The sequence below is a fragment of the Lycorma delicatula genome, chromosome 1 (assembly GCF_047948215.1).
Source record: "Lycorma delicatula isolate Av1 chromosome 1, ASM4794821v1, whole genome shotgun sequence".
NCBI classification, from domain to species: domain Eukaryota; kingdom Metazoa; phylum Arthropoda; class Insecta; order Hemiptera; family Fulgoridae; genus Lycorma; species Lycorma delicatula.
In genome coordinates, this window is record NC_134455.1 from 141,547,697 (window position 1) to 141,574,825 (window position 27,129).

The 27,129-nt window shown below is 28.4% G+C and overlaps 1 protein-coding gene across 2 annotated transcripts in view; it reads right to left on the reverse strand.

Annotated features, from left to right (window-relative positions):
* Positions 1-229: 229 nt before the first annotated feature.
* The window catches only part of LOC142323277 (uncharacterized), a 34,004-nt gene continuing 7,104 nt past the window's right edge, over positions 230-27,129 (reverse strand). Inside the window, exons 2-3 of one of the 2 annotated variants that reach the window (XM_075362726.1) lie at positions 26,015-26,076; positions 230-14,263 (exon numbers count right to left, since the gene is read on the reverse strand). In XM_075362726.1, coding sequence (XP_075218841.1) covers positions 13,621-14,235 — 615 coding nt within the window. In that variant the 5' untranslated portion in view covers positions 14,236-14,263; positions 26,015-26,076 and the 3' untranslated portion in view covers positions 230-13,620. Of the gene's footprint in view, positions 14,264-25,973; positions 26,077-27,129 lie in introns of both variants that reach the window. The other variant, XM_075362716.1, reaches the window with a different exon arrangement.

Sequence of the window (27,129 nt, forward strand, 5' to 3'; positions counted from 1 at the left end):
TTAACGGAAGTGGTTTGACATTGAAATGAATATTAATTTTCTTTAATTTTTTGACATTAACCAATAATTAAAGTCCATATCAGATATGATCAATTGATTACAAAAAAAGGTTTTCTGCAAATTTTGAAAAAAAATTAAAATTACTGTTTTATTGATTGTAGCAACCCTCAATATATAGCAAAATGACAATGGAAAGGCAATTATGTTGCTTATAGATTCACTTGTAAAAAAATATGATACATAATGGCCACAAGGAATTTTATGCTGAAAAATATATTCAAATTCCAATCTTAAATTATCAAAGTGGTTAAAGCTTTTCAACAATTACATGGTGGTGATTGTGCAGGACATACTTAAATTAACATCTTGAAGATTAAGAAGACAAGCTTTGATAATTAATGATGGTACTACAACAAAATCTGACGTAGCAGCAGTTCAAAAGCCCTTGTTAAAAGCTTCTTATCAAGCAGGATATCTGTATGCTAAGAAAAGAAAAGTTCATAAAATAGCTGAGGAATTGGTAAAATCATAAGCACTTAAAAGTGCAAAAATTGTAATGGGTTCTGAAGCATAAAGAAAAAATTCAGCAGATTCTTTTATTGAACGATGTGATTCAATCGCATTCAAGATCTGTGTTAATATTTTACTGCAAGTAGTAGAAGATAACTAAGGCCAGTACTCTAAAATTGAGTATTCAACTGGACGAGTCAACTGATACTGATAACTGAGATCAGTTGTTGGCGTTTGTGTGATACATTAAGGAATAAGAAATGTTGAAAGAACTTTTATTTTGTGGGTCACTAGAATTGATGACAAAAGTAATTAATGATTTCAATTATATTAATTTTTTTTTTTTTTTAACATCAAATACCCATTAATATGATGTTCAATTTTCACTGCTGGTGCCCCTACAACGTTGGGCAAAAATTCTATCGATTCCTGAGATGTGTGGTTAATTGAAACCCAACCAAGAAAAACCATGACCTAGTGTTCAAATTCGTATAAAAGTAACTGCCTTTACTAGGATTTGAACCTTAGAACTCTCAACTTTGATATCTGATTTGCAATGACAAGTTCACCACCAGACCAACCCTGCAGGTCTGACTATCCTACTTGGCAGATACATTTTGCCAACTGAATGAATGAAAAACATCAATGAAAGGATTTGGTTAAGAACATAAAACAGCTAACAAAAAATTATCTTTATTTATTGATAAACTAAAATTTGGAAACAGGGTTGAAAATATTTGAATGGAATTTTTCAAATTTCCCTTTGCTTGATTCAACTGTTCTGGAAAATGAGAAAATAACAATTATACCTGAAATTGCAATGCACCTGCACAAATAGAGTGAATCATTTCATGGATATTTTACCATAGGAGATACTAGCAAAATTCAGCAATGGGTACTGGATCTATTGCTATTTGAACTAGATTCGATGGACGACAGCTATTTAATCAAACACAGTCTACCTTATTGAAATAAGAGCCTATACATGTATTCAAATCAAATTTGAAAAACTGGATTGAAAACAATTCTTGTGTACAAAGTGAGAACCTTATCCACAGCTGGCTGAAACAAAGTTGTATACACTTTTACAATCTGCCGCTATCTATCTGTGTTAAATGAGATTTTCATCACTTCTGCACATAAAAACAAAAGCCAGATATTGCTTGTGATAAATTGTGTAAATGATGACACATGGCTCTTGCTTAAAAAGTAGCCTTGCTTCAAAGGTATTATTATGAATAAACAACAATGTAACCATTAAAATTTGAAATATTGCTTTTTATGTATGTGTTTATTTTTCAACAAATAACTTATCTGGCAGTAGATGTAATTTCCTAAATAAAGAAATAGAAGCACATTTTTCAAGGCGATGGGAGATTCATTCTTAGATTCAAGTGGGTACTGATCACTAAAAAGGTTAAGAACCACGGACCTAAAACCAAACAAATTTTTTTTTTTTTCACTTTTAATGGTGTCAATTTTTTAGAATTCTACGAATGTTCACATATTAGTTGTGCATCACAACTCAATGAATGGGTCTACAGCAACAAGGCAAAAATGTCACGGGTTTATTATATGTGCTTGTTTCCTTGCACTGAATGATTAATTGTTAAGTCTAAAGTAACAGGAAGTACTTCTAATACTCTTTTATTATAATTATCATCATCACTAAGTTGCAATTTATAGGTGCAAAATATAGCAGTGACACAAACTAATGAGAATATAACATTTTTAATGTTTAATGGCTTACATAAAAAAAAATTGTAATATATAGTAAATATCAAAGTTCATATAAAGTGTTTTATCTTAGGAAAAGCATTTTTTTAATATATAATTATGGATGTGCAGTGTAAGATATATTGGATGATCAATTTAATTTCAGAAAGAACATGGGTAACAAGGGAGGCCATTCTGCACTCAAGACTAAACTTAGAAGATAATTTAGGGTATAAATAAAATATTTGATAATTTAAATAACATAAAATATAAATATAAACATAAAAATAATAAAACATTTAAAATAAAAAAAAAGCCATACTGAAATATATATTTATACAGTAAAACTTCCCAATATCGGACCCCACTCAGGAACAACAATCTATACATTACTTAGAGGTGTCTGCTATTCAGAAAACAGCAGACGAATATAGAATTATGTTCTGTTATACAGAAAAAAAGGCAGTTTGAATAGAACAACAATATTGTATATTTATTTCATGTAAATTAAAATGACAAAAAACTAGTTGCTAATTAAAATGAATAACTAAAATTAAAATGTAAAGTTCTAGTTTTTCTTTTATTGTTTTTCTGAAAATAAAACACTGTCCTCTATGTTCATATTTGAATAAAAAATATAATAATATTGTACAACTGTAATTGGCCAATAAAATAAGAGAATAAAATTATTGAACAATACTTAACTGGAATAAAAACAATGTCAACTATAAAAATATTAATCAAAGAAGCTAAAGTATACAATAATATTAATCAGAACACACGTACAAAACATAATGTGAAAATTAAAATAAAAAACCAAATATGGATAAGTACAATTTATTTATATATAGATTGTTTAAAACAGATGTCTAGTTTAGTTTGAACTAAGTCCTGGTACATATTTTTTTAATAAGCAACTGCACTTCTGATATTAAAATAATGTCTTCGGGTAATCCTTTTTGTAAGAAATATAGCATTAATTTTCTAACCCCTCTTACTTCCTTACTGATGACGGTAAAACCAGATGTCAGTTGATACATACTCTGCGTTGAGTGTGTCATCAATGTTCAGGTATTCTTTGTAGTTTCCAAATGGTTCAATAAGTTCTTGTAATTGACTCTGTTCCAAAGTACTTTCATTTGGATCAATAAGATTTTCAATGTCTATTTTCAAGTTGTTTATGGAGAGTTAAAACCAGCTTCTATGAATCTATTTCTCACTATCATAGTAGTAACCTGCTTTGTAGCCATACGAATCCATAAATCTGGATCCAACAAGTTAATGCTTTTAGAGAGCTCATCAGAACCGGTAACTTTCATTGTTGACAATAAGTATCATAATACCTTTTTCTGTATTGAATTTTAAAGTTGTGAATGATCAAGCAGTTGTATTTGAGGGAAGAAACATCAGTTTTATATTTTCTAAGCTAACATTAGAATGAGATTTTGCATTGTCCAAGAATAGTATGACTTTCCTATTTTGCCTTCCCATTCTACGATCAAAATGCAACAATCAGTCTTATCATTATGTCCCTAATCATCTACAATTTTCTATTTAAATACCATTCAATCTCTAAAGAATTTATGTTCACACCATTAACACATCATGGCTTTGCCAATTAATAATGATTTTTCAAATCCGTCTGGACATATTCACGCCAACATAACAGTCAAGTTTTTCTTTGATATCATCTCCCTTATATATTTTTCTTCTTCCAAACACACTGTTTCACTGAGCAAAGCCCAGAAAAGAAGACCAGTCTCATCATCTTAAAAATGTTTCTTTCATTAAAACTCACGCATTATTTCATTTAACTTTTCCTTCCACTAGAACACCAAATTCTCATCTGTAGCAAATATTTGTAGCATCACTACAAATATTTTTATATGAAAAATTATGTCTAATACGGAATTTATCTAACTAACTTCCTGAGGTTTTAAACTTATCGTAACTAAGTCATTTAGTAACCCTAGAAGTTACAATGTGAGAAAGCCCTAGCTTTCTCACATATCAAAGTTCCAGAGACCAGAATATTGTTAGTTTGAGCCCTATAAAACCACTCGTAAGTCAAATTGTCAAACGCTAGGCTTGACATTTTAGGAAATGCACGTAACTGATTGTCATTTTCAGTCCCTGACTTTAGGATATCCACATTGCTTTTTAAGATGTCGCATATCTGAGTTTTCCTAACAAGTTTTTCTTTTTCGTAGATTTTATAACTGCTGTTTTCTTTTAATGTCAAGCATTTACGATTTTGAGATATTTTAAGTTGCGGTAATGATGATTGTAAAGATTTTTATAAAATACACAAACTGAATATACAGTAAATGCTCATATAGAAAATGTACAATACTATCCAATATACAGCATACACTTGCACAGAACTGATAACGAATCACGCTGCATGATGAACTGATTGAAATCATAAAATCAACATCAAAGCTGGAAGTCGAGCAATTCACATCAGATAAATTAGTCGCATTGAGTATAAAATAAAACGAGGAAAATTGAAATTTTCATTCTTGCTGTCTGATTTTCATTCTTGCTGTCTGTTTTTCAGAACTGATTGAACAGGTTTTATAGGTAAATTTATTGCCTGGATCTGTTATTTACAAGGTCTGTTATTGAGAATATTTTATACATTAAAACCATTATAAAACTGTCAGGGTATCTAAAAGTGTCATTATTGGGAAGTATCCATTAAGGGAATATGATAAATGTTATAAATATATATATATATATATTTATAATGCAATTATTGGTAGAAGTAGTAATGATAAGTAAAAAAAAAGGCAGGCTCTGATTCAGAAAGAATGGATAGGAAAGAACTTGTAGGCCTTATAAAAATGTTATAAGGCCTACAACTTATCTTGAAATAACAGATATAATTAGTAAAATAAAATTTGAAGTTGGGAGCCTAGATGGCATTAATACAATAACTTAAAAATACATATATATATATATGGAATATATATTAATTTGTGCATAGAAAAAAGTATACAACCTTCAGCCCTTAAAATAGCTCTTATAAAACCGATCTTTTAAGTCTGGGCAACAAATTATAGGTAGACCAATTTTGCTTATTTCAAATTTAGATAAAATTTTCAAAAAGATTATACAAAACAGAATCTATAACTTTTTGACAGAATGTGAATTGTATCAGATAAACTATATGGTTTTATAAAGAATAAATGTTCAAAGAGGCATTGGCTAAGGTAATAATTATATCAAAAACCTAAATTCGGGACTTCCATGCATAGCTATGTTTCTAGATCTGGCTAAGGCTTTCAATATGGTGGATCACAAAATACTCTTAGCAAAATTATACTCTATAGTAAGAGGTATAGCACTAGAATTGATTAGGAATACTATCACAAACAGAAAACAATGTAACAAATTAGGAAATTTAATAAGTTCTACTTTGGAAATAACTGGTGTACCTCAAGGCTCCATACTTGGACGTTTACATGATATATATAAATTATATTTTGAATATACTAAAGGATGAACTATCTTTTTATATGGACTGTTCTTAAGTCGATCAGTCAGTAAAAAATTTATAAGTCAGTAAATCTGAAATTTCTTGATCTTTTTTCCAAACTTACCTCCATATGCTATATTTTGAGAGGCACAAACAAGTAAGTCAGTATTTACATTTATATCCTGAAGATAGCAGCAGCTGTTTTGTTTATGGAATAATTTTACAAAAAGTTCAGTGGCCATTCTAAGTAAGTCAGTGAATGATTGATTTGTGTCAATCAATCATTGATGTTTTGTTTCATAGTGAATCTGAATATTTACCTAGCTCTAAAGATAACAGTTCAAGTTCAGATAAGATATTTTTAACCTTTAAAAATTTATACCCTTACGTTTATTTTAACCTTTAATTTTCCAGTGAAGTTTATTGTATTACAGTTCAATTCTAAAATTTTTAAATTGTTTGTTATCTATAAAATTTATATAAGCTGCAATTGTATCCTTACATTCTTAAAATGCAATCCTTTCTTGGTAATAATATAAAGTAGGCATAAAATTTCTGTTGTATTATTATTGTTGACTGTTTTTTTTTTGTGATCTTTCCTGCGATTATGGAATTCTAAGAGCGTTAAGTTTTCCTATTAATTTGCCTTGTAAAATTTATAGAATTTTTCTTCTAAAATTTAGGTTTAATTTTGAAAGTAACACCAGATTTTTGTGCATACTAATGACTCTTTTGAATTAAATCTTATTAATAATTTTATTCAATTCGTATTTTATAATTTTTAATTTATTACTATTGTAATCTATTAAGTATTAATGCTGAGTTTCTTTGTGTTTCTTCAGATGATAATGCAACCAAAGGTGCCATAGCCAGCCAAACTACATCAGAGCTACAGGCTGATAATGACAATGTTGATCACGAAACTAGAGAAAGGAAAAGGCAAAGGAATGAAGGTAAATGGAAAACATTGAGAAACAGAAAGTTAAGGTACAGTGGAAAATCTTGCACAAATCAGAGTGGCAAAGAAAAACCAGAAAAGGTATTTAATAATATTCCATATAACTGTAGAAAGAAGTGTAACGGATCTGTTACCTCTATTGACAGAGAGAAAATGTTTGTATCATTCTCTAAATTAGGGAACAGTGAGAAACAAAACATTTACATCCGTGGTCTTATTCAAAATGCTTAAGTGAAACGACGGTCCAGGGATTCATCTAGAGCCCAAAAAATAAATCCTTGAACTACTTTTTGCCTGTTGCAAATAAAACTGTTCCAAGTTTTTAAAAATTTTTTTTAGATACAATTCAGATAGGCGATTGGCATTTATATAAATGCACACAAACATCAGAAGTTGCTGCCCTTATAGATGGAAGAGGTCACAGAGAACTATGAAATAAAGTTGATACTTCTGATGTTGAAAAGCAAATGAAATCATTCCAGAGTTATAAAAGTCATTATACTCTTTCTAATAATTCAAATAGTCATTACCTTAATCCTGACCTAACTATACATAAAATGTACCAACTTTATTTAGAAGAATGTTCCAAAGATAACAAGCAGCCTGTCAAAGAAAAAATGTACTATCACATATTTTCCACTAAGTTTAACGTTCACTTTAAACCACCATCAAAAGATACTTGCCAGCTATGTGATAGCCTACAAAATAAAATAAGTATGGGAAACTGAAGAAATTAGAAGAGAAGCAAATGATTTTAATAACATTCACTTTGTGGTGAAAGCCCAACTTGCACGTGATTCTTTGTCAACTAAAAAAGTATTGGAAATGATGAGATTTTTGTTTTTTGTATTGACTTGCACAAGGCTTTAGCATTTTCAAAGCTCACGTGTTCAGTAGCTTACTATAAAACCAACATGTATGTTTACAATTTTGGATGCCATAATTCTAGCTTCATGTGTTGTAAAGCACTTAAAGCAACATGCATCGAATCACAAAGTTATAACAATGTATTCAGATAGTTGTTCAGGGCAGAACTGTAACATAAAAATGTCTTAACCTTATTAAAATTAGTTCAAGATCCTGAGATATCAGCCAATCATATTGATCAGAAATTCCTTTATCAGGGCATAGATGCCTTGCCCAATGATGCAGACTTTGTGGTAATTGAGTCAAAATCTAAGAAAGAGCAGTACATTTATAGCCCGGGAGACTGGATTAATATAGTAAAAAGTTCCAAAAAAAAACGCTTTTATTGTCACAGAAATGAAAAGGTCAGATTTTCTATCAACTGTCATTAGAAGAAGCTATTACTAATAGAAAAATTACAAAAAATGGAAATAAAGTAAAGTGGTTACAAATGAAATGGATAAGATATATAAAAGGGCAAAGTGATTATGTTTAAAGAAACTCTTGAACATGAAGTTCCATTAGAAGAAATTTCTTTAAAGAAAGTTGGTAAATTAGGAAGACAATTAGATTTAAAATCAGTTCAACAAGATCAGCTTTATGAGACGCTCAGACCTGTTACAGAAAAAATAAAAAGATATGCTAGATTTGTTGAAATTTATTCCCCCACTGTACCACAGATATTATAAAACTCTTCCCAGCCGAAGTGAAAATAATGTAAACACTTTTGGATCATCTGCATCTTTACTATCTTTACAGCTACAAAGTAGTGATAATAGTTTAAATAGTGGCATGTCTGATGGTTAAATGAGTTGATTTACTCCTAAATGTTGGAACTGTTTACATTTTCTGATTAAATATTTTATTTTTGTAATGTTTTGAATTTTAATAAAAATACTTGAATATGTTTTGTTTAATTTTTGGTGTTAAATCATTCTATTTTTTTTAATTCACTGGGTATCTTTAAAACAACAACTTTCTTAATAATAATCTTCAAACTTTTTAGATAGAAGATTAGATTAGATTTATATTATATTTATATTTTTATTTCATTGAAATGCAGAGTATAATATTTTTATTACAGTGTATTAGGCTTATCAACTATTATCATCATAATCTTTTATAATGATCATTCTACTTGATGCAAGTCAATATCTGTTAATTTAATTTTCAGTGTACAGAACAAGTAAGTCACATTTTTTTTAATGTATTCTGTATAATTTTTTTATAACAATTATTTTATAAATAAACTAAATACATCTCTCTGGTAAAATAAAATAATAAAATGCTTTTATATCTTATTTAGTAAATTTTCTGTAGCACTTTTTGTAAAACCTTAAATATCTCAAAACTAAAGATCAGCAACTTGCACTGATTGACTTCTGAACAGTCCATATGCTAATGATAAGGTTTTGCAGCCGTGGAAAGACCTGGTCTCTGATTATACACAAAGTAAAATGGTTATTAAGAAAATGTTAGAGAGTGGCCAATTAATAAACAACTTTCTTTGAATTTTGATAAAACTATATATAAGATTTTGGTATGTATGAAAATAGTATTCCAATGAACATACATGTACATATTAAAAATGAAAGACTGCAAAGCATTGTAAGTTGTAAATATTTAGGATTGATTATACTGTAATATGTGATGGAGCAGTTAAATAGATAATGTAATCAAGAAAACTAAATATTTATTTTTGCAATATTAAAAATAAAAAAAACTAGATCTGCACATTAATCATAATTGCTTATGGGGAATATATGGAATTGTTTTGTCTCCCCTACAGCTTTCAAAACTTAAATTTGTTTCATCTAAAAGTGAAGAAGTAGAATTACCTTTAAAAATAAAAAAAATATTTGAATTAGAATCTTTAGCATTCAATTTTGAAGCAAAAATATCAAGAAGTGTACTAGAAATAAACTCTCCACAAATTAAGGGAAGTATGTATTTTAATTACATTTATCTCTACAGAATTTTATACTGCTATAAAATGTATAAAATTTTGAGATTAAATAAATAATAGGTGCAAAGAAACTAACTATATCCCTTTATAGTAAGTTTACTTTACTGTTATCAAAAATGTACAGAATCTACCAACATAATAAAGAAAAAGATTATCTTGTGGATAAAAAATTGTTTTTAAATCTTGTAATGCCACTCCTACAGCGTATAACAATCAATGATCATATTCAGCGCTGAGGCTTTAACATATTTTCCCAACTTTTTTTTTTTAACAACCGACAACCAGACATTATTTAGGACAAACTGTTTTAGTATGAAATACAAATTCCAGTTTTATACGTTATAAAAATAATTTCATTTTAATGTCAGAAAAATTATATCATTAAGAAAAAAAGAAAAAGAACTTATAGGTTTATTCTCATAATTATTTATAATGTAATGACTTACCATATTCTATATGATTCTTCATAGAATTTTGTGGTAATATTACTAGCTGACATTTCTTGGCAACTAATAATTTTATTTAAAAACAACAGCACTGATCTCCAAGACTACGCAAACAGTAACTTACCTCTAATTGATAATATCAATACATACAAGATTTTTAATTCAGAGAAAAGTTACAAATTTTTACATTAATCATAAACTGATTTTGATTATTTTGTGGTTTCAAATTTCCACAAATTCTATCATGCTATTGGGTTTTAGAAGCAACCTGGTTCTGTGGAATGATACATAATTTAGGGCATTATTATTCAATAAGTTTATGAAATTCAATCTCAGTGGTAGATTTGAAAAATTCATTCCCAGTGATACCTTAGCTTTAGACAATATACTTAATTTAAATGAACTGTCAAAATAATACAATACACTGAATCCAGAGAAGAATAAATAAAATAATCAAAAAGTTTTAACAGATCGGTCAACAAATATAAAACCCTTTAACATAATTTTTTTTTTAATTTCAGTATTTTAATATTATCTTTTAAACTGGCGGAATGTAAAAGTATATATAACACATTTTTATAGTTACAAACACAATATTTTAAGAGGTATGATATACTAAATTATTACTGGAATATTACACTACGGCAATGATCTCTAACACATTAAACTGAAGCTTGAATTTTAAAGAAAGAAAAATATATCAAATCTAACTTAGTAGAAGGGAATAGGGAATATGATTGACTAGTAAAAGGTCATCCATCACACCTTGATCACATAAAACACGAAGATATAACAAGAGACTTTTTTTATATATTTGTTGAGTAGCAGTGAACGTTAGCATTAATGAACAGGCATGAGCAAACATAATTCAGTATCAAGACGATTAGCAACAGGGAAGGAAAACTAAAAGTTTAATAAAAAATATATGCGATTCAATACTGCCACCATTAGCTATTACAGCAGTTAAGAGTTAATAAGAAAATAAATATATAAACTATCTTCACAAACAATAGAAGACATTGAAAGGAATCAGGCAGATCTAATAGCAGTAAAATCAGGATAAAATTTTCAAATCAAAATAAGCATTTCATATCTTTGCAAAAGATATATTAAACTTACAGTCTTTACTTTCTCTAACTATAATAAACAACAAGTCCCAATAAACAAAATTTTGGTTAATTACGTTACATATTGTTGCCCACTTTCAGTTATAGTATCTCACCTTTCTCATTAATTCAGATAAAACTTAACTCAAACAATAATCAGAGAAACAAAAATCAGAGTTATTTACTTTGCTCTTGAGACAGCTTTTTTGTTTGGAGTTCTGAAAGGTTTTGCAATGCTTTCATAACATATAGATATCAAAACTTGTGGGCATTAGTGTATCAGTAACAGCTTAATCTATATTTTTATCATCTGAAATAAGATTTCTGTATGAAGTCGTTTTACTTAAAACAATTGTATCAGTTGCCAAATATTGGATACCAAGGAGTTCCTGATTTTAGATAACCTTATGAAATTTTTAACTAAAACAATTTTTTTTCTCATTTGCAGATATCCTTTAGTGCAAGATCCTGGAAACTACATTTATTAAGTACATTTAAGGAAATTAAACAAAACAAGAAATAAAATCATTGAAAATATTTAATGATTTGTTCTTAACGTTAGAGAAGATTATCTAAATTTTTTTCCTTAAAGTAGCTAACCAGAAGTGACCACCTGTAACAGGGAAGAGGACAGAAAGCACTACATCAAATTATTGTACAGCAGTGAATATACCATGAAATAACATACAAGATATTTGAGATCTAGGAAAAAAGTTAGTTAAATAGAATAATTTCTATTAACTTTGATAGGACCAAGGAACAACAGGAATATGTAAAACATATACATAAACAATTATATATGAAGAGGAATCCATCAATTTACAATCAACAAAAAAAGTTAACTAACTTCATTATCTGCAAACATTACTTCTAAACAATTCCATCAAGATACTGTTTATATTAATTAATTTATTTTTTAGCAGGAAAAACACATTGCAACATCAGAAACTTGCCCAATCATATTAACTTTTTAAAATTATTTCTGGATGATACAGTGATCAAGATAATAGTCAAAGAAATGTTGGAAACTGGACCCAGAACCAGCTTAATTATTATTCATCATTCTTAATTCTGTAGTAAACAGCCAACCAAACAACTATTCATAAGCAGAAATCAAGCTTAAAAAAAAAAAGTAATTTTTTTTAAAGCTTTAAAAAATATTGATCTGCTGTGAGAAGGAAAAATTAAAAAAGGGAATTAAAAGCAGAATATACAGCTCTAAAAAGTGCAACTAACAACACTTTGCATAAGAGAGTGTTTTAATAGCACAATGTCCTGGAGTAAAAACATACCATGAGAAAAATGAATACATTTCATTAAATGTCTGATGTGACAGATGTATGTTGAGCTGAAAGAAGTGAGAATGGAAATGTTTGTGTTAACATTTTATTACAAAATTTAACAAGGTGGGTGATTAAACATATGGTTTTCTTTTGGTAGTAATTTTTTTTTTATTTTTAATATTCTGAAATTAAATTTCAGAAAATACTGAAATATCCATACTTGCCTGATAAAAAGTTAAACAGAAATGAAAAGTAATAAATGCAAGAAATGATGGGAACAAGTGATGATCTTTAATTTAAAAAATACATTTCTTTTTGATAAAGTAATAAATACAGACTCAAATCTATATTTTTATGGAGTTACCTATTAAAAAAATATGTGAATTGGATTACTATATACGGAATAAAAAAAAGACTAAGTTTTTCACTATGGCACCACTTAATACATATATATACTTATTAAAACAATTTGATATTTATCACTAGTAATTATAATACAAAACTATTTTTTTAAATACAAAAAAAAAGTGAAGTAGAAAGAAAAGTAAGTTTATTTCAATATTAACAACCCTTACTTACTGACCTAACCCTAATTTTACTATTTATTAGACTGTAATTAAACAAATTCATACAATAGTCACCTTAGTCACTGGTATTTTAATAATATATCATATAAAAAGGCACATAATAAACTTTTAAAGTTATAAAACAATAACATATCAGCTTTTCCACTGTAAATTACACATTATTTAAAATATACATATATATTATATTATTTAAAATATACTCTTTTATCTAATCACCTCTATCTAAATGAACTTCATTTTTTTCTTTCATATCAAGAAAATGAAACACATAATTCAGTACTCTGGTAAGACTGTGACCTAGTAGAAAAATTACGAAACAACAGTTAACAATTCACAAAATTTCTCTAATTCACAATGCTTAATAGTATACTGAATTCATAATATAATATCATGCATAACTAAAATATTTACTCAATGAAGTTAGAAGATATGTGTTATCATCTGGGATATCTACAGCTTTTTTCTCGTTATCAGCCAATCAGTCTTATTGTTAACAACTGTATACAAAAATTTTCCCCACCACATTTAAATTCTTCTAATATGACAAGATAAATTATTTATTCTTTGACCAAAATTCAAAGAAAAGATTATATAAAAGAATAAAAACAAAGAATAAGATAGAGGTGATTTAACAGATTTAAAAAAATAATAATTAAAATCATTACTTTGGTTTTGATCTACTGGATTTGGAAGCAACATAATTCCCTAAAAAGCAAGAACTTCCTTGTTTTGAAGTGTGTACATCAAGATACGCTTGTCTAGAAAAGACTCTATTGCAAGTAGGGCACTGATATTTACTGATATGTACTTTATTATTGTGTCGCAACAAAGATGTTTGAAATTTAAAAGATTTTCCACAATCTCTACAAAAAAATGATTTACAATTTTTGACAGCATAATCAGTTGTATTATTTACAGAGTCCATAGGTCCAGGATAATCATTTGTTCTTCTGCGAGTCAATTTTTGTTTCTCTTTATACTTCTGTCTTACCTGTTCTGACATCATTGAAGATGGACCAAGAATGGACTGCCCATGATCAAAATCAATTTTATTTTTATCATTATTACCAACATCTAAGTCATTTTGATTCTTATCATGGTGAGTATTAAGTAGGAATGGATGTATATCATAACCTGCAAGCTGTGGGTAGAACATAGCAAGAGAAGCAGATGGGCTGTTAACTTTTCCAAACTCAACCATTGGAAATTGTACAGACGAACTTGAAGTGGATGGCTCATCAGTTTCAGGAACATCTACATCATAACAGTCATCCATGGCAACTGATATAAAACCAGACTGACCTCTGAAAAATAACAAACTTAATATAATCAAAACAGCAAGTACTCTACACCTATAACACAAGACTTCATTCTATCGATATTAAATATCAACCAAAATTCTATTTCATATTAGCAGCAGCACAATGTCTAAAGCATGATAAATTATGTAGCAAAACAATAGTGTAACATAATGAAAGTACTATACCAGAGACTATATAAGTTTTTGAGTGACTGATTTTACTGTCCCTAAAAAAAAATGTAGAAAAACTTTTAATTATATCACTAGATTCATACTCTGTATTCATACTTTGTATTCATACTCTGATTCATAGTTGTATTTACACTCTGATTCATAGTTTGTATTCATACTCTGATTCATAGTTTGTATTTACTCATTTAGGGACACACAGTTTCAACAATACTATGTCGTGATACATTTTTAAACAAGTTAATAATAAATTGCAATTACATGCTGTATTACAATCAGACTGCACTTAATTTGCACAATCATGAAAAATGGGATGGTTAACATCAATCATCAGGTTAACATCATGATTATAATAACTACATTATTAACGGGGGACAAAGAGTACTCCCACAGCAACTATTTTCATACTGTGTGTAGTACCACATGTATGAAAATTTAAACTGTCTGCTGTTGGTCTATACTGCTACATATACAACAATTTTTTTTTTAAAGTGAAAGTATTATACGAATAGTTTGCACCAATGTATTAAATAAATTGCTTTTAATAATGCTTCTTTCTTTTTAGAAAGTTGTTGCTGTAATATCCTGAGTAGATAGTTCCCATGATAAAAATTTAATTTATATATAATACATGATCTTATAATCAACTAATCACTAAGACGAAAAGTAAATTTCTTCAGATTGATTCTGACAAAAAAAAAGAAGAGATAGGCGGTTGACACAATATATTGTTAGGTTGGATCTCAAACAGAAATAAAAAAAATTATACAAACTCCTTCACAGTGGCTGTACTGTATTATTTTATTTTGAAGAGACATAACTTAAAAACAAGGACACTTTACCGCACTACTTTAAAATTAATTAACATTGGCTTGTCAAAAAACGTATCTGTAACACTGCCTACAGCTGCTTCAATTCTGATCCGACTCTGTATATTAAACTTAAATTCAATGAAACAATATCTTTTTTAATGAGTTCTCATCAATTAAGCAAGACAAGTTCTTAAAGCACCTCAAAACCATATTTCAAGCTACAGTGGTTATTACTAAATGGGCTAACTATGAATAACCTTGTGAATCACTGGAATTAAAGTACAATAATGACTCAACTTGGCTATAAGTAATTTTGCATCTGTAATTTTAAAACGTAAACTGAAGAATTAAAGCAGAATTTGCCCTTTAGTGCTGTAACCCACCTAGATAATGGGAACGATTTAAAGGAAAACGTGCCTGTGAAGATGTCTAGTATGACTTACTAGAAGGAAGTTTTATCAGGAAGTTTTCCTGATAAAATTTCATTCATTCTTAAAGAAGTATCAACTTTGGCTTATAGAAGGTTATCAGCACAATGTTGACCAAAGTTTTAAACTACTTAAACTATTCTTTTATTAGCATAAGTGTGATAGAAGCAGAAATTTCTGCTTTTTGTATGAAGCTTACGCTATTGAATTCTTGTCACCACAAGCAAGCTAAATATTAAATATTGTTTGCATTAGTTATCATAAAACTTCCTGCAAAACTTTATCCAGATGCCACATTTGTAGAATAACAATTCAACATAACATTATCACTTTCATCAGCGTGCATCTTTACAATGAAAATGACTTGAGGGTCAATCCTTTTGAAGTGTCCGAAAAACACATAAGCTGATTGCTTGACCAATTCCAAAAAAACAAACCTGTTTGTTTCTTACAACTATTATATATAGTTTCTTAAAACTATTTTATTTTTATTTAAGCAGTTTACTTGTGGCGGTCATTTTTGTTTAGGTATGCACACCATTTTTGTGATTGTTAAGGGTTTGCGGAAAATCATAAAAACTATTTGTCCTGGAAGAATGAAATGAAAAGTATTTTATTTATATTTTCTCAAGGTAAAAGATTGGTCGAGTGGTTTATTTACCTCTCTCTTTTTTCCATAAGAAAATTACCAATAAAGTTGAACATGAAAAACTGTGAAATTTCACTTTGGTAATTTTTTCATGAAGCAGGGATGGCATACACAGTTTGAATTATTTCTTTATATGTAGGTATATGTTAGAAGTTTTACCATAAATAATATTAATGGTGATATACTTACTCCTAAAGTTTTATGAATTTTTTAAAACAAATTTTTTTTTAAATTCAAATTTTGACTTCAGATAACTCTGACGGGACTGATGATAAAAATATCAAATTTGCACAATTTGCAATGTTATTGGCAAACGATGTTTATGGCAAATAAAAAAGTTTCTTCTGTATTGTACTAATAAAAAAGTTATAACCTCTCAAAAATTATGAAAAATGTGTTAAAAGCGATATTATTTTGACTCACTAAATAAGTGCTCCAAGGGAGTTCCTTGTCTTCTTGCCCTTTACATTTTTTATATAATTTAGCCCCTATGTTGTTGAAGTTGACATTTTCAATATTTATAAAAGTTTTTTTTTAAATTATTAATGATAGGTCATAATTTAATGATAACTTAACCAATACCAGTAACCTAACACAATTCTGATACAAAAATGCTTCTAAAACTTACCTTACTGAAAATTCAATGAGTAGCCTGCATCTTTTTTCAAAAATTTATTTTTATTTTTATATTGGTTTATTTTTGTAAACACTATCGAAGAAAAAATAAATTGTAGCAAAATTTTAATTATTCTTCAATGAAATAGCCTGTTTTTGTAGCAATGAAAGTTTATTATTTAGTGTGGTTAACCAACAGCTGTGATATCTCTTCTGATAATTCTTTTGAAATTGTGTGAGAATGACCCGTCACTGTAGTTAGTTAAAGTGATGTCAACCTTCTCAGGACTTTGCAGATCGGTACCCACACTTTGTCTTGTTGAGATTTTTGAAATGATGTAAATGATCCAGCTGGGTGGAAAAATGAACCTGCATATTGTCATTTTCGAGGCAAATATCTACCACTTCTCCTCCACCACTAATGCTCAAACACACAAGCAATATAGTTTTTTCCTTAATTACAATAATTGACACAGAATGGTCTTCATAGTCCTTGGAGCCTGAAGTAAAGTAACATCTTACAATGCCTTCTGACACAGAAACATACTTGTGGTATCTTCTAGTACCAAAAACTCTTTCACAGCAGTCAAAACTGTTTTGTAGAGTTTCTGAAATCTTAGTTACCTCATTTGATTTAATTAAAAAATACTTGATGATTTTCAGCTTGTGATTACAAAATCTATACAGTTCATCAACGTTCAGAATCTGACTGTTTAATGGCCTTTGCCATCTCTCATTTTGTTGTTCCTCCCAAACTATCACAGGTGTTTTCCCATGGGATGATTCAAAGTGCCATTTGGCTTCAAGGTTGAAGTCTTTATTGTGACTGCACAAATTAGCAAAGTTCTTTTTATTTATACTGACTGAAAGCACTATCAATAGAATAGATGAGTTTTATAATGTTCTAATGTACTTCCTTGATATGCTCTGTTAAACGTTTTTGAAAGCAATAAAATGTTGCTGTATCAAGCTTCATCAATTGATCTCTTAAAATACAGAAACTCTTATGTTGTAATAGATAATTTTCCTTGAAATAGAACACAAAAGTATGAACTGTGGCTTGGCAGTTGACCCAATGGAGGAAGCTTTGTATTTCATATTTTATAAGAAATCAAAAGTTTTCTGCAAAATCTGCAAACACCAGACAATCTTCTTCACCTAATTTTGATTTTTTCTTCTTGAAAAAACTGAGCTTGAGATTTTGACATGAAATTGTGAGTTTTCAGCTTTTCCAATTTTTCCACTAATGATTCGAAAAACTCATCTTTGTCTGAAGAACAGTAACCGTCTCGCCCCAATCAGCTGTTACTCACTGTTTGTACATTATTATTTCTGGCAACACATCGTACTCTTTGGAAAAGTTGAGCATGTCAAACACTGGTTGGTTACCTGTACATTTGGTGCACACATTCATCATACAGCTGTAGTAATCCTAGTCACCAACAAAGATGTCTACGAAGTCCTTATAACCAACATTAAGTTTGTGACCATTAATCTTGAGTTTGATGTTCTGGTGGTAGAGGGAGACACACACTGTACGAGTCCCAGATGCACCAGACAAGATACACCATTTTGGACGAAGTTTGCAGAACTTTGATGTACTAATTTTTTCCTCAGGGTTTTCACTTTTAAAGGAGACATACAATTCATTTAAGTTTATCAGAACAAGGCGCTTTTGCTTATGCACTTTGACACAATCAACACATGTGCTAACACAATTCTTTTTACCAGGACACCTGATATTATTGATTGCTATTATATTCATAAAATAACACAACTTTTTTTAATTGTATCCTAACTAATTCTTGTTTTATATCTATTATCTAACTTTGGTAGAATGCCTTGCTCATAAACTAATTCTCTAACAAATCTAACCAAATGCTCAGACACATTGAACTCTGATATTATTTTAGATGTGCTCCAAGAAAGCTGATAATTTTTAACTTCTTCTTTTTTATCTTCTTTTGAAGCAAGAACACACTTTTCTTTTACTTTTAAAATAAGATTATCACATTTATGTGAAGAAGATTGGAGCTGGATTTTCATTTTCAGAAACTTTTGAGTCAAAACATAATTCAAAATTCTCATATTCTCCAATTTTTCGGATACCTTAATTATTTTAAATTTTAATGCTAATGACCTTTGATCCATGCTTAATGTTTTTGAATTTTGATGGAGGTGATACACTCCAATTGTTCAATATTGTGATGTGGGACAATGTATTGCTCTTGGTCTTTACATTCACATAGTTCTTTGTACTGTTCTGGTGAGAAAAATACTTTTGAAAGAGTTAACACAAAGCAACTTTCCAGGAACTAAATTTTTAAATTTAGAAAAAACATGTTTTTTAAGAGCTTGCTCTAATCTTATTTATCGAAAGTTTTTCATAACTGTGTTTTTATGAGTTCTCAAAGGGTCACAACAGAACTGTTCACATAGGTGACTAAATTTAACACTAATAACATCTGAAATAACACGTAAAAAAATGAGGAGTTGGTTTTCATCACTAAATTCACAAACTTTTAATAAGTTCTTTTAGCACTGTATCATACACTGTTTTATGACATTCTTCATTCACATAAATTCCTATAGAACATTGTTCTTCAATTGTTTTATGTGAAATTACTTGAAAATAATGTAATAATTTAACTGATATGAAAATTTGCAAATATAATATTATTAAGTAAAACTTATTAATTTAATAAACACTTCCAAACACACTATGAAATTTGAGACACTCTGTAAAGATGTGAACAGGTCACTAACATGTCAGACTGACCAGTTTGTAACTGCAAAGCTAAATGATACAACAAGCATAAATGAGCAAGTTGCAATATGAATTTTCCTGATGACTGGAAATGACTTCAAGCACCTGTTATAACATGAACACTATAGTTAATTGGTTCAAACATGTCTATTTCAGCTATAGTAATAAGTATAAAGATACTTAAGTGCTAAGAAGACCTGACACCTCCTTGGAGCACTTATTTAGCGAGTCAAAATGGAAACGCTTTTAACAGGTTTTCATGATTTTTGAGAGGTTATAACTCTTTAATTAGTACAATTCACAAGAAACTTTTTTATTTTCCATAAACATCTACAATGACATTGTAAATTGTACAAATTTTAGATTTTTATCACCAGCACATTAAGAGTTATCTGAAGCCAAAATTTAATTTAAAAAAAAAAAATAGTTTTCAAAAAATCATAAAAATTTTGGGGTAAGTATATCACCATTAATATTATTTATGATAAAACTACTAACATATACCTACATATAAAGAAATAATTCAAACTGTATATGCCATCCCTGCCTCTTGAAAAAAAATTACCAAAAGTGAAATTTCACCATTTTTCATGTTCAAATTTATCGGTAATTTTCTCATAGAAAGGAGAGAGAGGTAAATAAACCACTCGACCAATCTTTTACCTTGAGAAAATATGAATAAAATGCTTTTTGTTTCATCCTTCAAGGACAAATAGTTTTTTAGTTATGAGTTTTAGTATGAAGTAAAGGAAGTATGTATCCGCGAAAAATTCCTTTTTTCTTTTTTTAACTTTTTTTTTACTTCCTTGTATGAAGTAAATGCAGTATCATGATCGCGAAACATTTCAGTTTTCATATTTCAACGGAAATATCCATTTGACCATCTCTTAATCCATTTTGACTAGTTTCGGTGTGATATTTGTACATACGTATGTATGTATGTGCACATATGTATCTCGCATAACTCAAAAACGATTAGTTATAGGATGTTGAAATTTTGGATTTAGCACTGTTGTAACTCATGTAAAGAACAGTTGTGTTACTGTAGTAACACAACTAGATGCACAACTCATCTAGTTGTGCACCTCCCTTTTGATTGCAATCAAAATTAAAATTTTAATTAATGAAATATTTGGACTTAAATAGAAGGCACATTGGTTCGAAGGGTTCATCTCCTTCTGTTTTTTTTTTCACTTTCTTTTTATTTATTTTTTTTTTTAAGTTTTCTTTTGTTTTAATTTAAATATATTGATTTAATAATTATTAATCCATGATTGTAAAAATATATTTACAATAAATAATAATTCAATGATAAAAAAAAAATGATTAGCAAAATAAAATTTAATGTACTTTTAAAAATGTGTAAATGTGATTTAGTGGGCATTACATATGTGTATATTTAATAGATTTGGTTAAACATCCGATTAATATTAATTCAAAATTATAATTTAGAATCGTATTATTTTTAGATTTTCTAGTTTATTTTCTATTTAATTTTATTTAATTATTTTTAAATTTCTGTTTTATTTTATCTACATTCAAGTTAACTACAGAGTGACTGGAAAATAGATCCTCACAAGAACAACATATACACACTGAAGCACTCATGCCTGATCTTTAATAAATTACAAAAAATTCTTATCTTTTAGTTCATTATTCCTCTGATATTGTAGAACAATATTCTCCCTAAGTCGGAGTTGATCATAATTTTGTCTATTTGTTTTTTGTTGCCAATCATTTAACCGCTCTTTGGTTTGATATCATTCTTCTAATATTAATTTGTATACACATTCTCTAGTTTTCAAATTTTCTCTCTCTTTATATTTATCATCTTCTCTTAATCTTTTTATTCTTTCTTTGGTTTTAACATTTTTTCTCTCTTTATATTTATCATCTATAAATTTTTTTATTCTTCCCTTGTTCTTAACATCTTCTTCACTTTCATATTCATCTTTGATTATTCAGCAAATAATCCAATAATAATTGAATATTTTACATTGTTAGGTTGAAATTAACATTTGTAACCAGTATACAGAAGTTCACTTAACAGAATAGTTTAATTATTATTAACGTTTGTTTATATAGCTCACCAGAAATCTAAAACTTTTGTTAATCAGCAACTCAAGAAGATATGAATAATATTTATCTAGAAATATGAGTAATAAAGGTACTTTTAATCTATTCTAATATTTTATGTAAGATTGTTGAATTAATAACTGTATAAATATTTCATTTTAATAAAAACTAATATTTCAGAAATTGTATAACTGTCCACTTTATTAAAGAATTGGAGGATCTTGTCCCACTTTCAAATGAAATAAGTTTAAATGAAGTGCAGCAAAAAACATGTATATGTAATTTAATAGGCGTACAAAGGAGTCATGTGGTGTCCACATCAGATTTTTTCCTTAAACCCATACAATCACAAAAATAAGTGTGCACACCATAACAAACACGGCCTCCATAGGTAAATTGCTTAAATAGAAATTAAAAAAAAAAAAAATAGTTTTGAAATCCTGAGACATGTAGAAAATAAGTGAGCAAGTTTCAATTTTTATGAATTGGTTAAGCAACCACTCACGGGTCACTTCAAATGGACTGACCCTCGAGTCAATTAAGCATGTAGAGAACTGCCTAGCTGTGGTATTCATTCAAGGCAGTTCACATCACACCAGACCTTTTACTGTTAACATGTGCAATAGGTCTATTACCACAGAGGGCTGAGGCAAGGCTCTTCTCAGTTACAATGGGAAAAAGCTGGTTACTTTCTGAACATGCTTCATATAAATAATGTTATATCTGAAATTATGTTATCAGATAAATAAAACCATCTTTGCACATTCTTAGACCGGAGATGTTGTAACAAGCAATAAAAAAATGAAACTAAAAATATGACAACAGCATTTATTTAAATACTGTAATACTAACATGATATCTTAATGAGAAAACACCAGAAACATCCCTTTATTTAAATAAATAAAATAAAATTCAAAGAATTTATTAAACATACCTTATGATCACATTCTTTCCCAAGCATAATTATAGTATTCATTGTAAAATAAAAACTAGTCTTTAAAGAGTTATAGAAAATATTAAGTTTTACACTATACTGAACAGTGTTCTTTTCTGTAAATTGTCAGGAGTTTCAATTTATTTCAAGATTAATTTTAAATATATCTTCAATGCATCTATTTCAATGGTTGTAGGAAACTTATCACTCATATAAAGCAATCTACAACTTTTTTTTTATGGAAGCTAACAACAATTTTGTTATACTATCAACTATAAGTAATTTTTTAGAAAATGTTCCCACCATTATAATGTGTAGTGAACTGCACACCATCATTATAAAGAGAACTAAGATATTTGACAGAAATAGGTAGAGTAGTTGAAATGTAAGAGGGAGAGAAATTATAATTAAGCATAAGGTAAAGTTTTGGAGAAACCAGTTTTTATTTTTAGAGGTTGGCTTTTTTTTACAGTATCAACATATTTTGATAAATGCCTGCTCTTTGGCTATAAATGACAATTTTTCATCTAAATAATCTTATATTTCACTGGAAAAATGATGATCTATTAAGACAAGTGATTTTTAGCTTTTTAAATAAGTTATGTGTATTTTGGCGACAAAAAAAAATCCATGGATTTCCCAGTTATGTAAATTTAAGTACAAGGTCATTTTCAAATAATGGGAGAAGCAAATAAAAAATAATAAATATGCGAAGTTTTTATTGTAGTAAATATTTTTCAGTTTTAAGTATTTGTGTGTAGCATTTCAGTATTTGTGTATATATTTTCCAATGTTTACTACTGCTTATAATTTCTTTAGTCAGAGAATGGTGATTATCAGTCCTGAAATTCAACAAAAAGAGTGGCACAGTTTAATACTGTCATTGCATTACGTCATTTGCCTGTAATAAAAGAATGAATGCAAAATTCATTTTTTGAAATTCACCCTTTACAGAATGAATTACTCCATAAGTGTATAAGTCATTTTGTGAAATTTCATTTCAATTCAATATCATCAACCACCATGTACAAAACATCTTCAAACCATTGTGTTGTCAATATTCCTCACTTTAATAACCTTGTTTGGCATTTATCCAGCCATTATGTTGATGACTCATCAAATATTAGTTGTAATGTTGTATAAGAAGCAATTTTGTTCTTTTTCGGTTCTGTTGAAGTTATGAATTCAGTAGTGTGTTACTCTTCAATGATTCCTATAGGATGTTGATGATGTATTTTGTAGTAAATCATTAAATCATATGATGCAAGCTGAGAATGTTTATAAACTTTGTTGACAAGTTGTTTTATATTAACATCTATATATATATATATATATATATATATATATTTCTTTAAAAATTTCTACCATCAGTGTGTAAGCAAATGATAAATCAGTCTATATTGTGCTTATTATTAATTTAAACAAAATTACTGCGAAATTCAGTGCGTTTATAAATTTCATATCATTTACATGCATTATGATCATGCTTTTTTGTGCTATTAGTAAATGTGTATATTGTGATAAAATTCTGTTTATATAAAATAACTTGCAAAATTTTATCTAATCTGTCTCATGTGGTATTCAGAACAATCACTGCAGTTCAATTTTGTTATTGCTAGAAAGCTTTGTTAGTCAAATCACTATGTATGTGGTCTTGGGTATTTTATTGATTTAGAAAAAACACAATTTTTCCTGAAAATGTTGTAAGTATTGTTGGTTGCCATATATTAATACACAAACAAAATCAATATGTATTTTCTCTAACTAGATGTGTTTTTTTGGTTTGGTAATGTATTTTATGCAGCACATTTTTTCTCCAAATATGGATGAGTAGTATTAACATTTGCAAGCTATTAACTTGTATCAAATTCTTCAATACAGTTGTCAGCTGAGATATGTATATGTACAAGGCAACATATGAATTAAAAAATTCTAAGTTTGTGCTGTGTGTAATGGTTAGATGATGTACTGAGGATAAAAGTGTTAGTTGTGGGTTTTCTATACATTTTTGCTAGTTTGTAATCTCTTTTGAATGTGATCAAGAAATTAAAATCTGTTCATTCATAATCTGAAGTGAAATATAAATCAAATTATTATTTGTTAATGAAGGTGAGAAATGCATGATACTGTCTCATTATCCTTTGTACAGGAGTGTGATTCATCACCTCAGTGATGTCAAAACAATATTTCATTGTTATGTCTGGTTGAGTTAATTGTATAAAAAGCAATCTTGTTGTATTTTGGCTCATAATGAAGTTATCAATTCACTACTGTGTTATTCTTCTATGATTCATTATAAGAGGTTGATGGGTTTTTTTATATAGAATCATTAAATCACATAATGGAAGCTTGTAATGTTTACATCCTTAATTTTGTTGACAAGCTGTTTTAAATTCTTAATTTTTGAGCTGTTTTAAGTGTTACTTATGACCTAATAGCTCTCTCTCTCTCTCTCTCTCTCTCTCTATATATATATATATAGAGAGAGAGAGAGAGAAAACCATATATAACTAAACTGTGTGCAGAGACTGTGCATAGTTTATCTGTTTGGGAATTTTGAATTGAGTTTTTGATATATATGATAAGGGGCATATTAGTCTGACCAACACTTTCTTCTGTCAGTAATCTATCCAAACAGAAATTTAACAATATTCAAAAAAGATAACACTTAAAATATACAGAAAACTCACTACCTAACACATTTATCTATAACAGATAAAAACCTTATCAGTCTCACACAGAATAAGCTCATCATAATAGTCATCATCAATAATCATCCAGCTTTCTCAAATATATTACTTTGCCTATACATATACCTTTGTCAGCTAAAAAATTAAAATGAACTCAGTACAATGCAATGCAAGGTAATATTTTATGAATTTCTCAGAATTTTTATAAATATCTTCGGAGTTCAATCATGCTATTAACAATTTTTTCATTAGTTTAGGAGAAAGGACTAATTCTATCACAACTAGTAAGTACAAGAGGACAGTACAGTTATGAAAAGGAAATATAAGTAATAAACAGGAAATGGGTGGAAAAAGAAGTATTTACACTGTTTAGAAACAAGAAAAAACTGGGAAAGATAAAGCAAAATATGATGTATGGAGGGAGAAAACATTTTTAAAATGATTACACATTTTAGAATATATCAAAACACAAAAAACAGTAAATTCTCCAAGTGAAACCAACAATAAATTTTTATACAGTAAAAAAATATATATATAATTTAATTTAGGCATACCAGAGTTTAACAATATAAAATAATTCTTTTTATTACTCAACCAAGATCAATGTTTCCTTTTTCCGTACATATTAAAACAAAATCATAGATGGATCGGTAAAACCTGAAACAAAAAAAAAAGGCATCATCATTATTTAATAATTATAACACGCAGTATTATTAGAACACATACAACAGTGTGTCAGTATACAATGCCATATAGTACTGATATTACTAAGTATATCAACCATAATTAAAACTATTTAACATTTACAAAGTAATTTATTTAATTTTTTTTTTATTCATACAATAATTTCACAAAATATCTAGGCTGACAATTTAAATAAAATGTCAAGAATTAATTTCTCGCTAAAATAACTCAAAATAGCCAAACAGAAAATTAAAAATAATCAAAAAAGATAACACACTTTTAAAATATGCAGAAAACTTATAATATACTTACAATATACCTGACACACTTATCTACAACAAATAAAATTTATCATTGTCACTCAGAATAAGCATCCAGCTTTCTTATATAAATTACTTCGCCTATACATATACCTTTGTCAGCTAACAACTAAAAATGAACTCGGTAAAATGCAATGCAATACCATCAGAGAAAAAATGAAGAATCCTTTAATAAAAGTGAGAAATGCATTATATTGTCTCATGATCCTTTGTATACAAGTGTGATTTATCAACTTGGTGATATCAGAACAATACTTCAGTCTGGTCGAGTGAGAGTTAATTGTATAAGAAGCAATCTTATTTTTTGGTTCATGTTAAAGTTATCAATTCACTAGTGTGCTACTCTTCTACGATTCATAAAAGATGTTGATGGTTTTTTTTTTTAGAGAATCACTTGATGCAAGCTTGGAATGTTTACACCCTTAATTTTGTTGACAAGCTGTTTTATATTCTTTCTACCTCAACATCTAAACCGTAGGTATTTTCTCAAACACAATAGTGTAATAAATATTTAAACTACAAAGAATTATTTGAAAATTTTACTTTTGACAGCTTTTCTATACAAAGATTACTGTAAACGTTAGGGAATCTGCAGCTTATATTAACATTTCATTTATTGAGTGTATTTTAAACGTAATTTTTCAAATGATTTGATTACTAAGGTGCAGTATGTAATGAAAATGAAAATATAATAAAAGTTCTTATT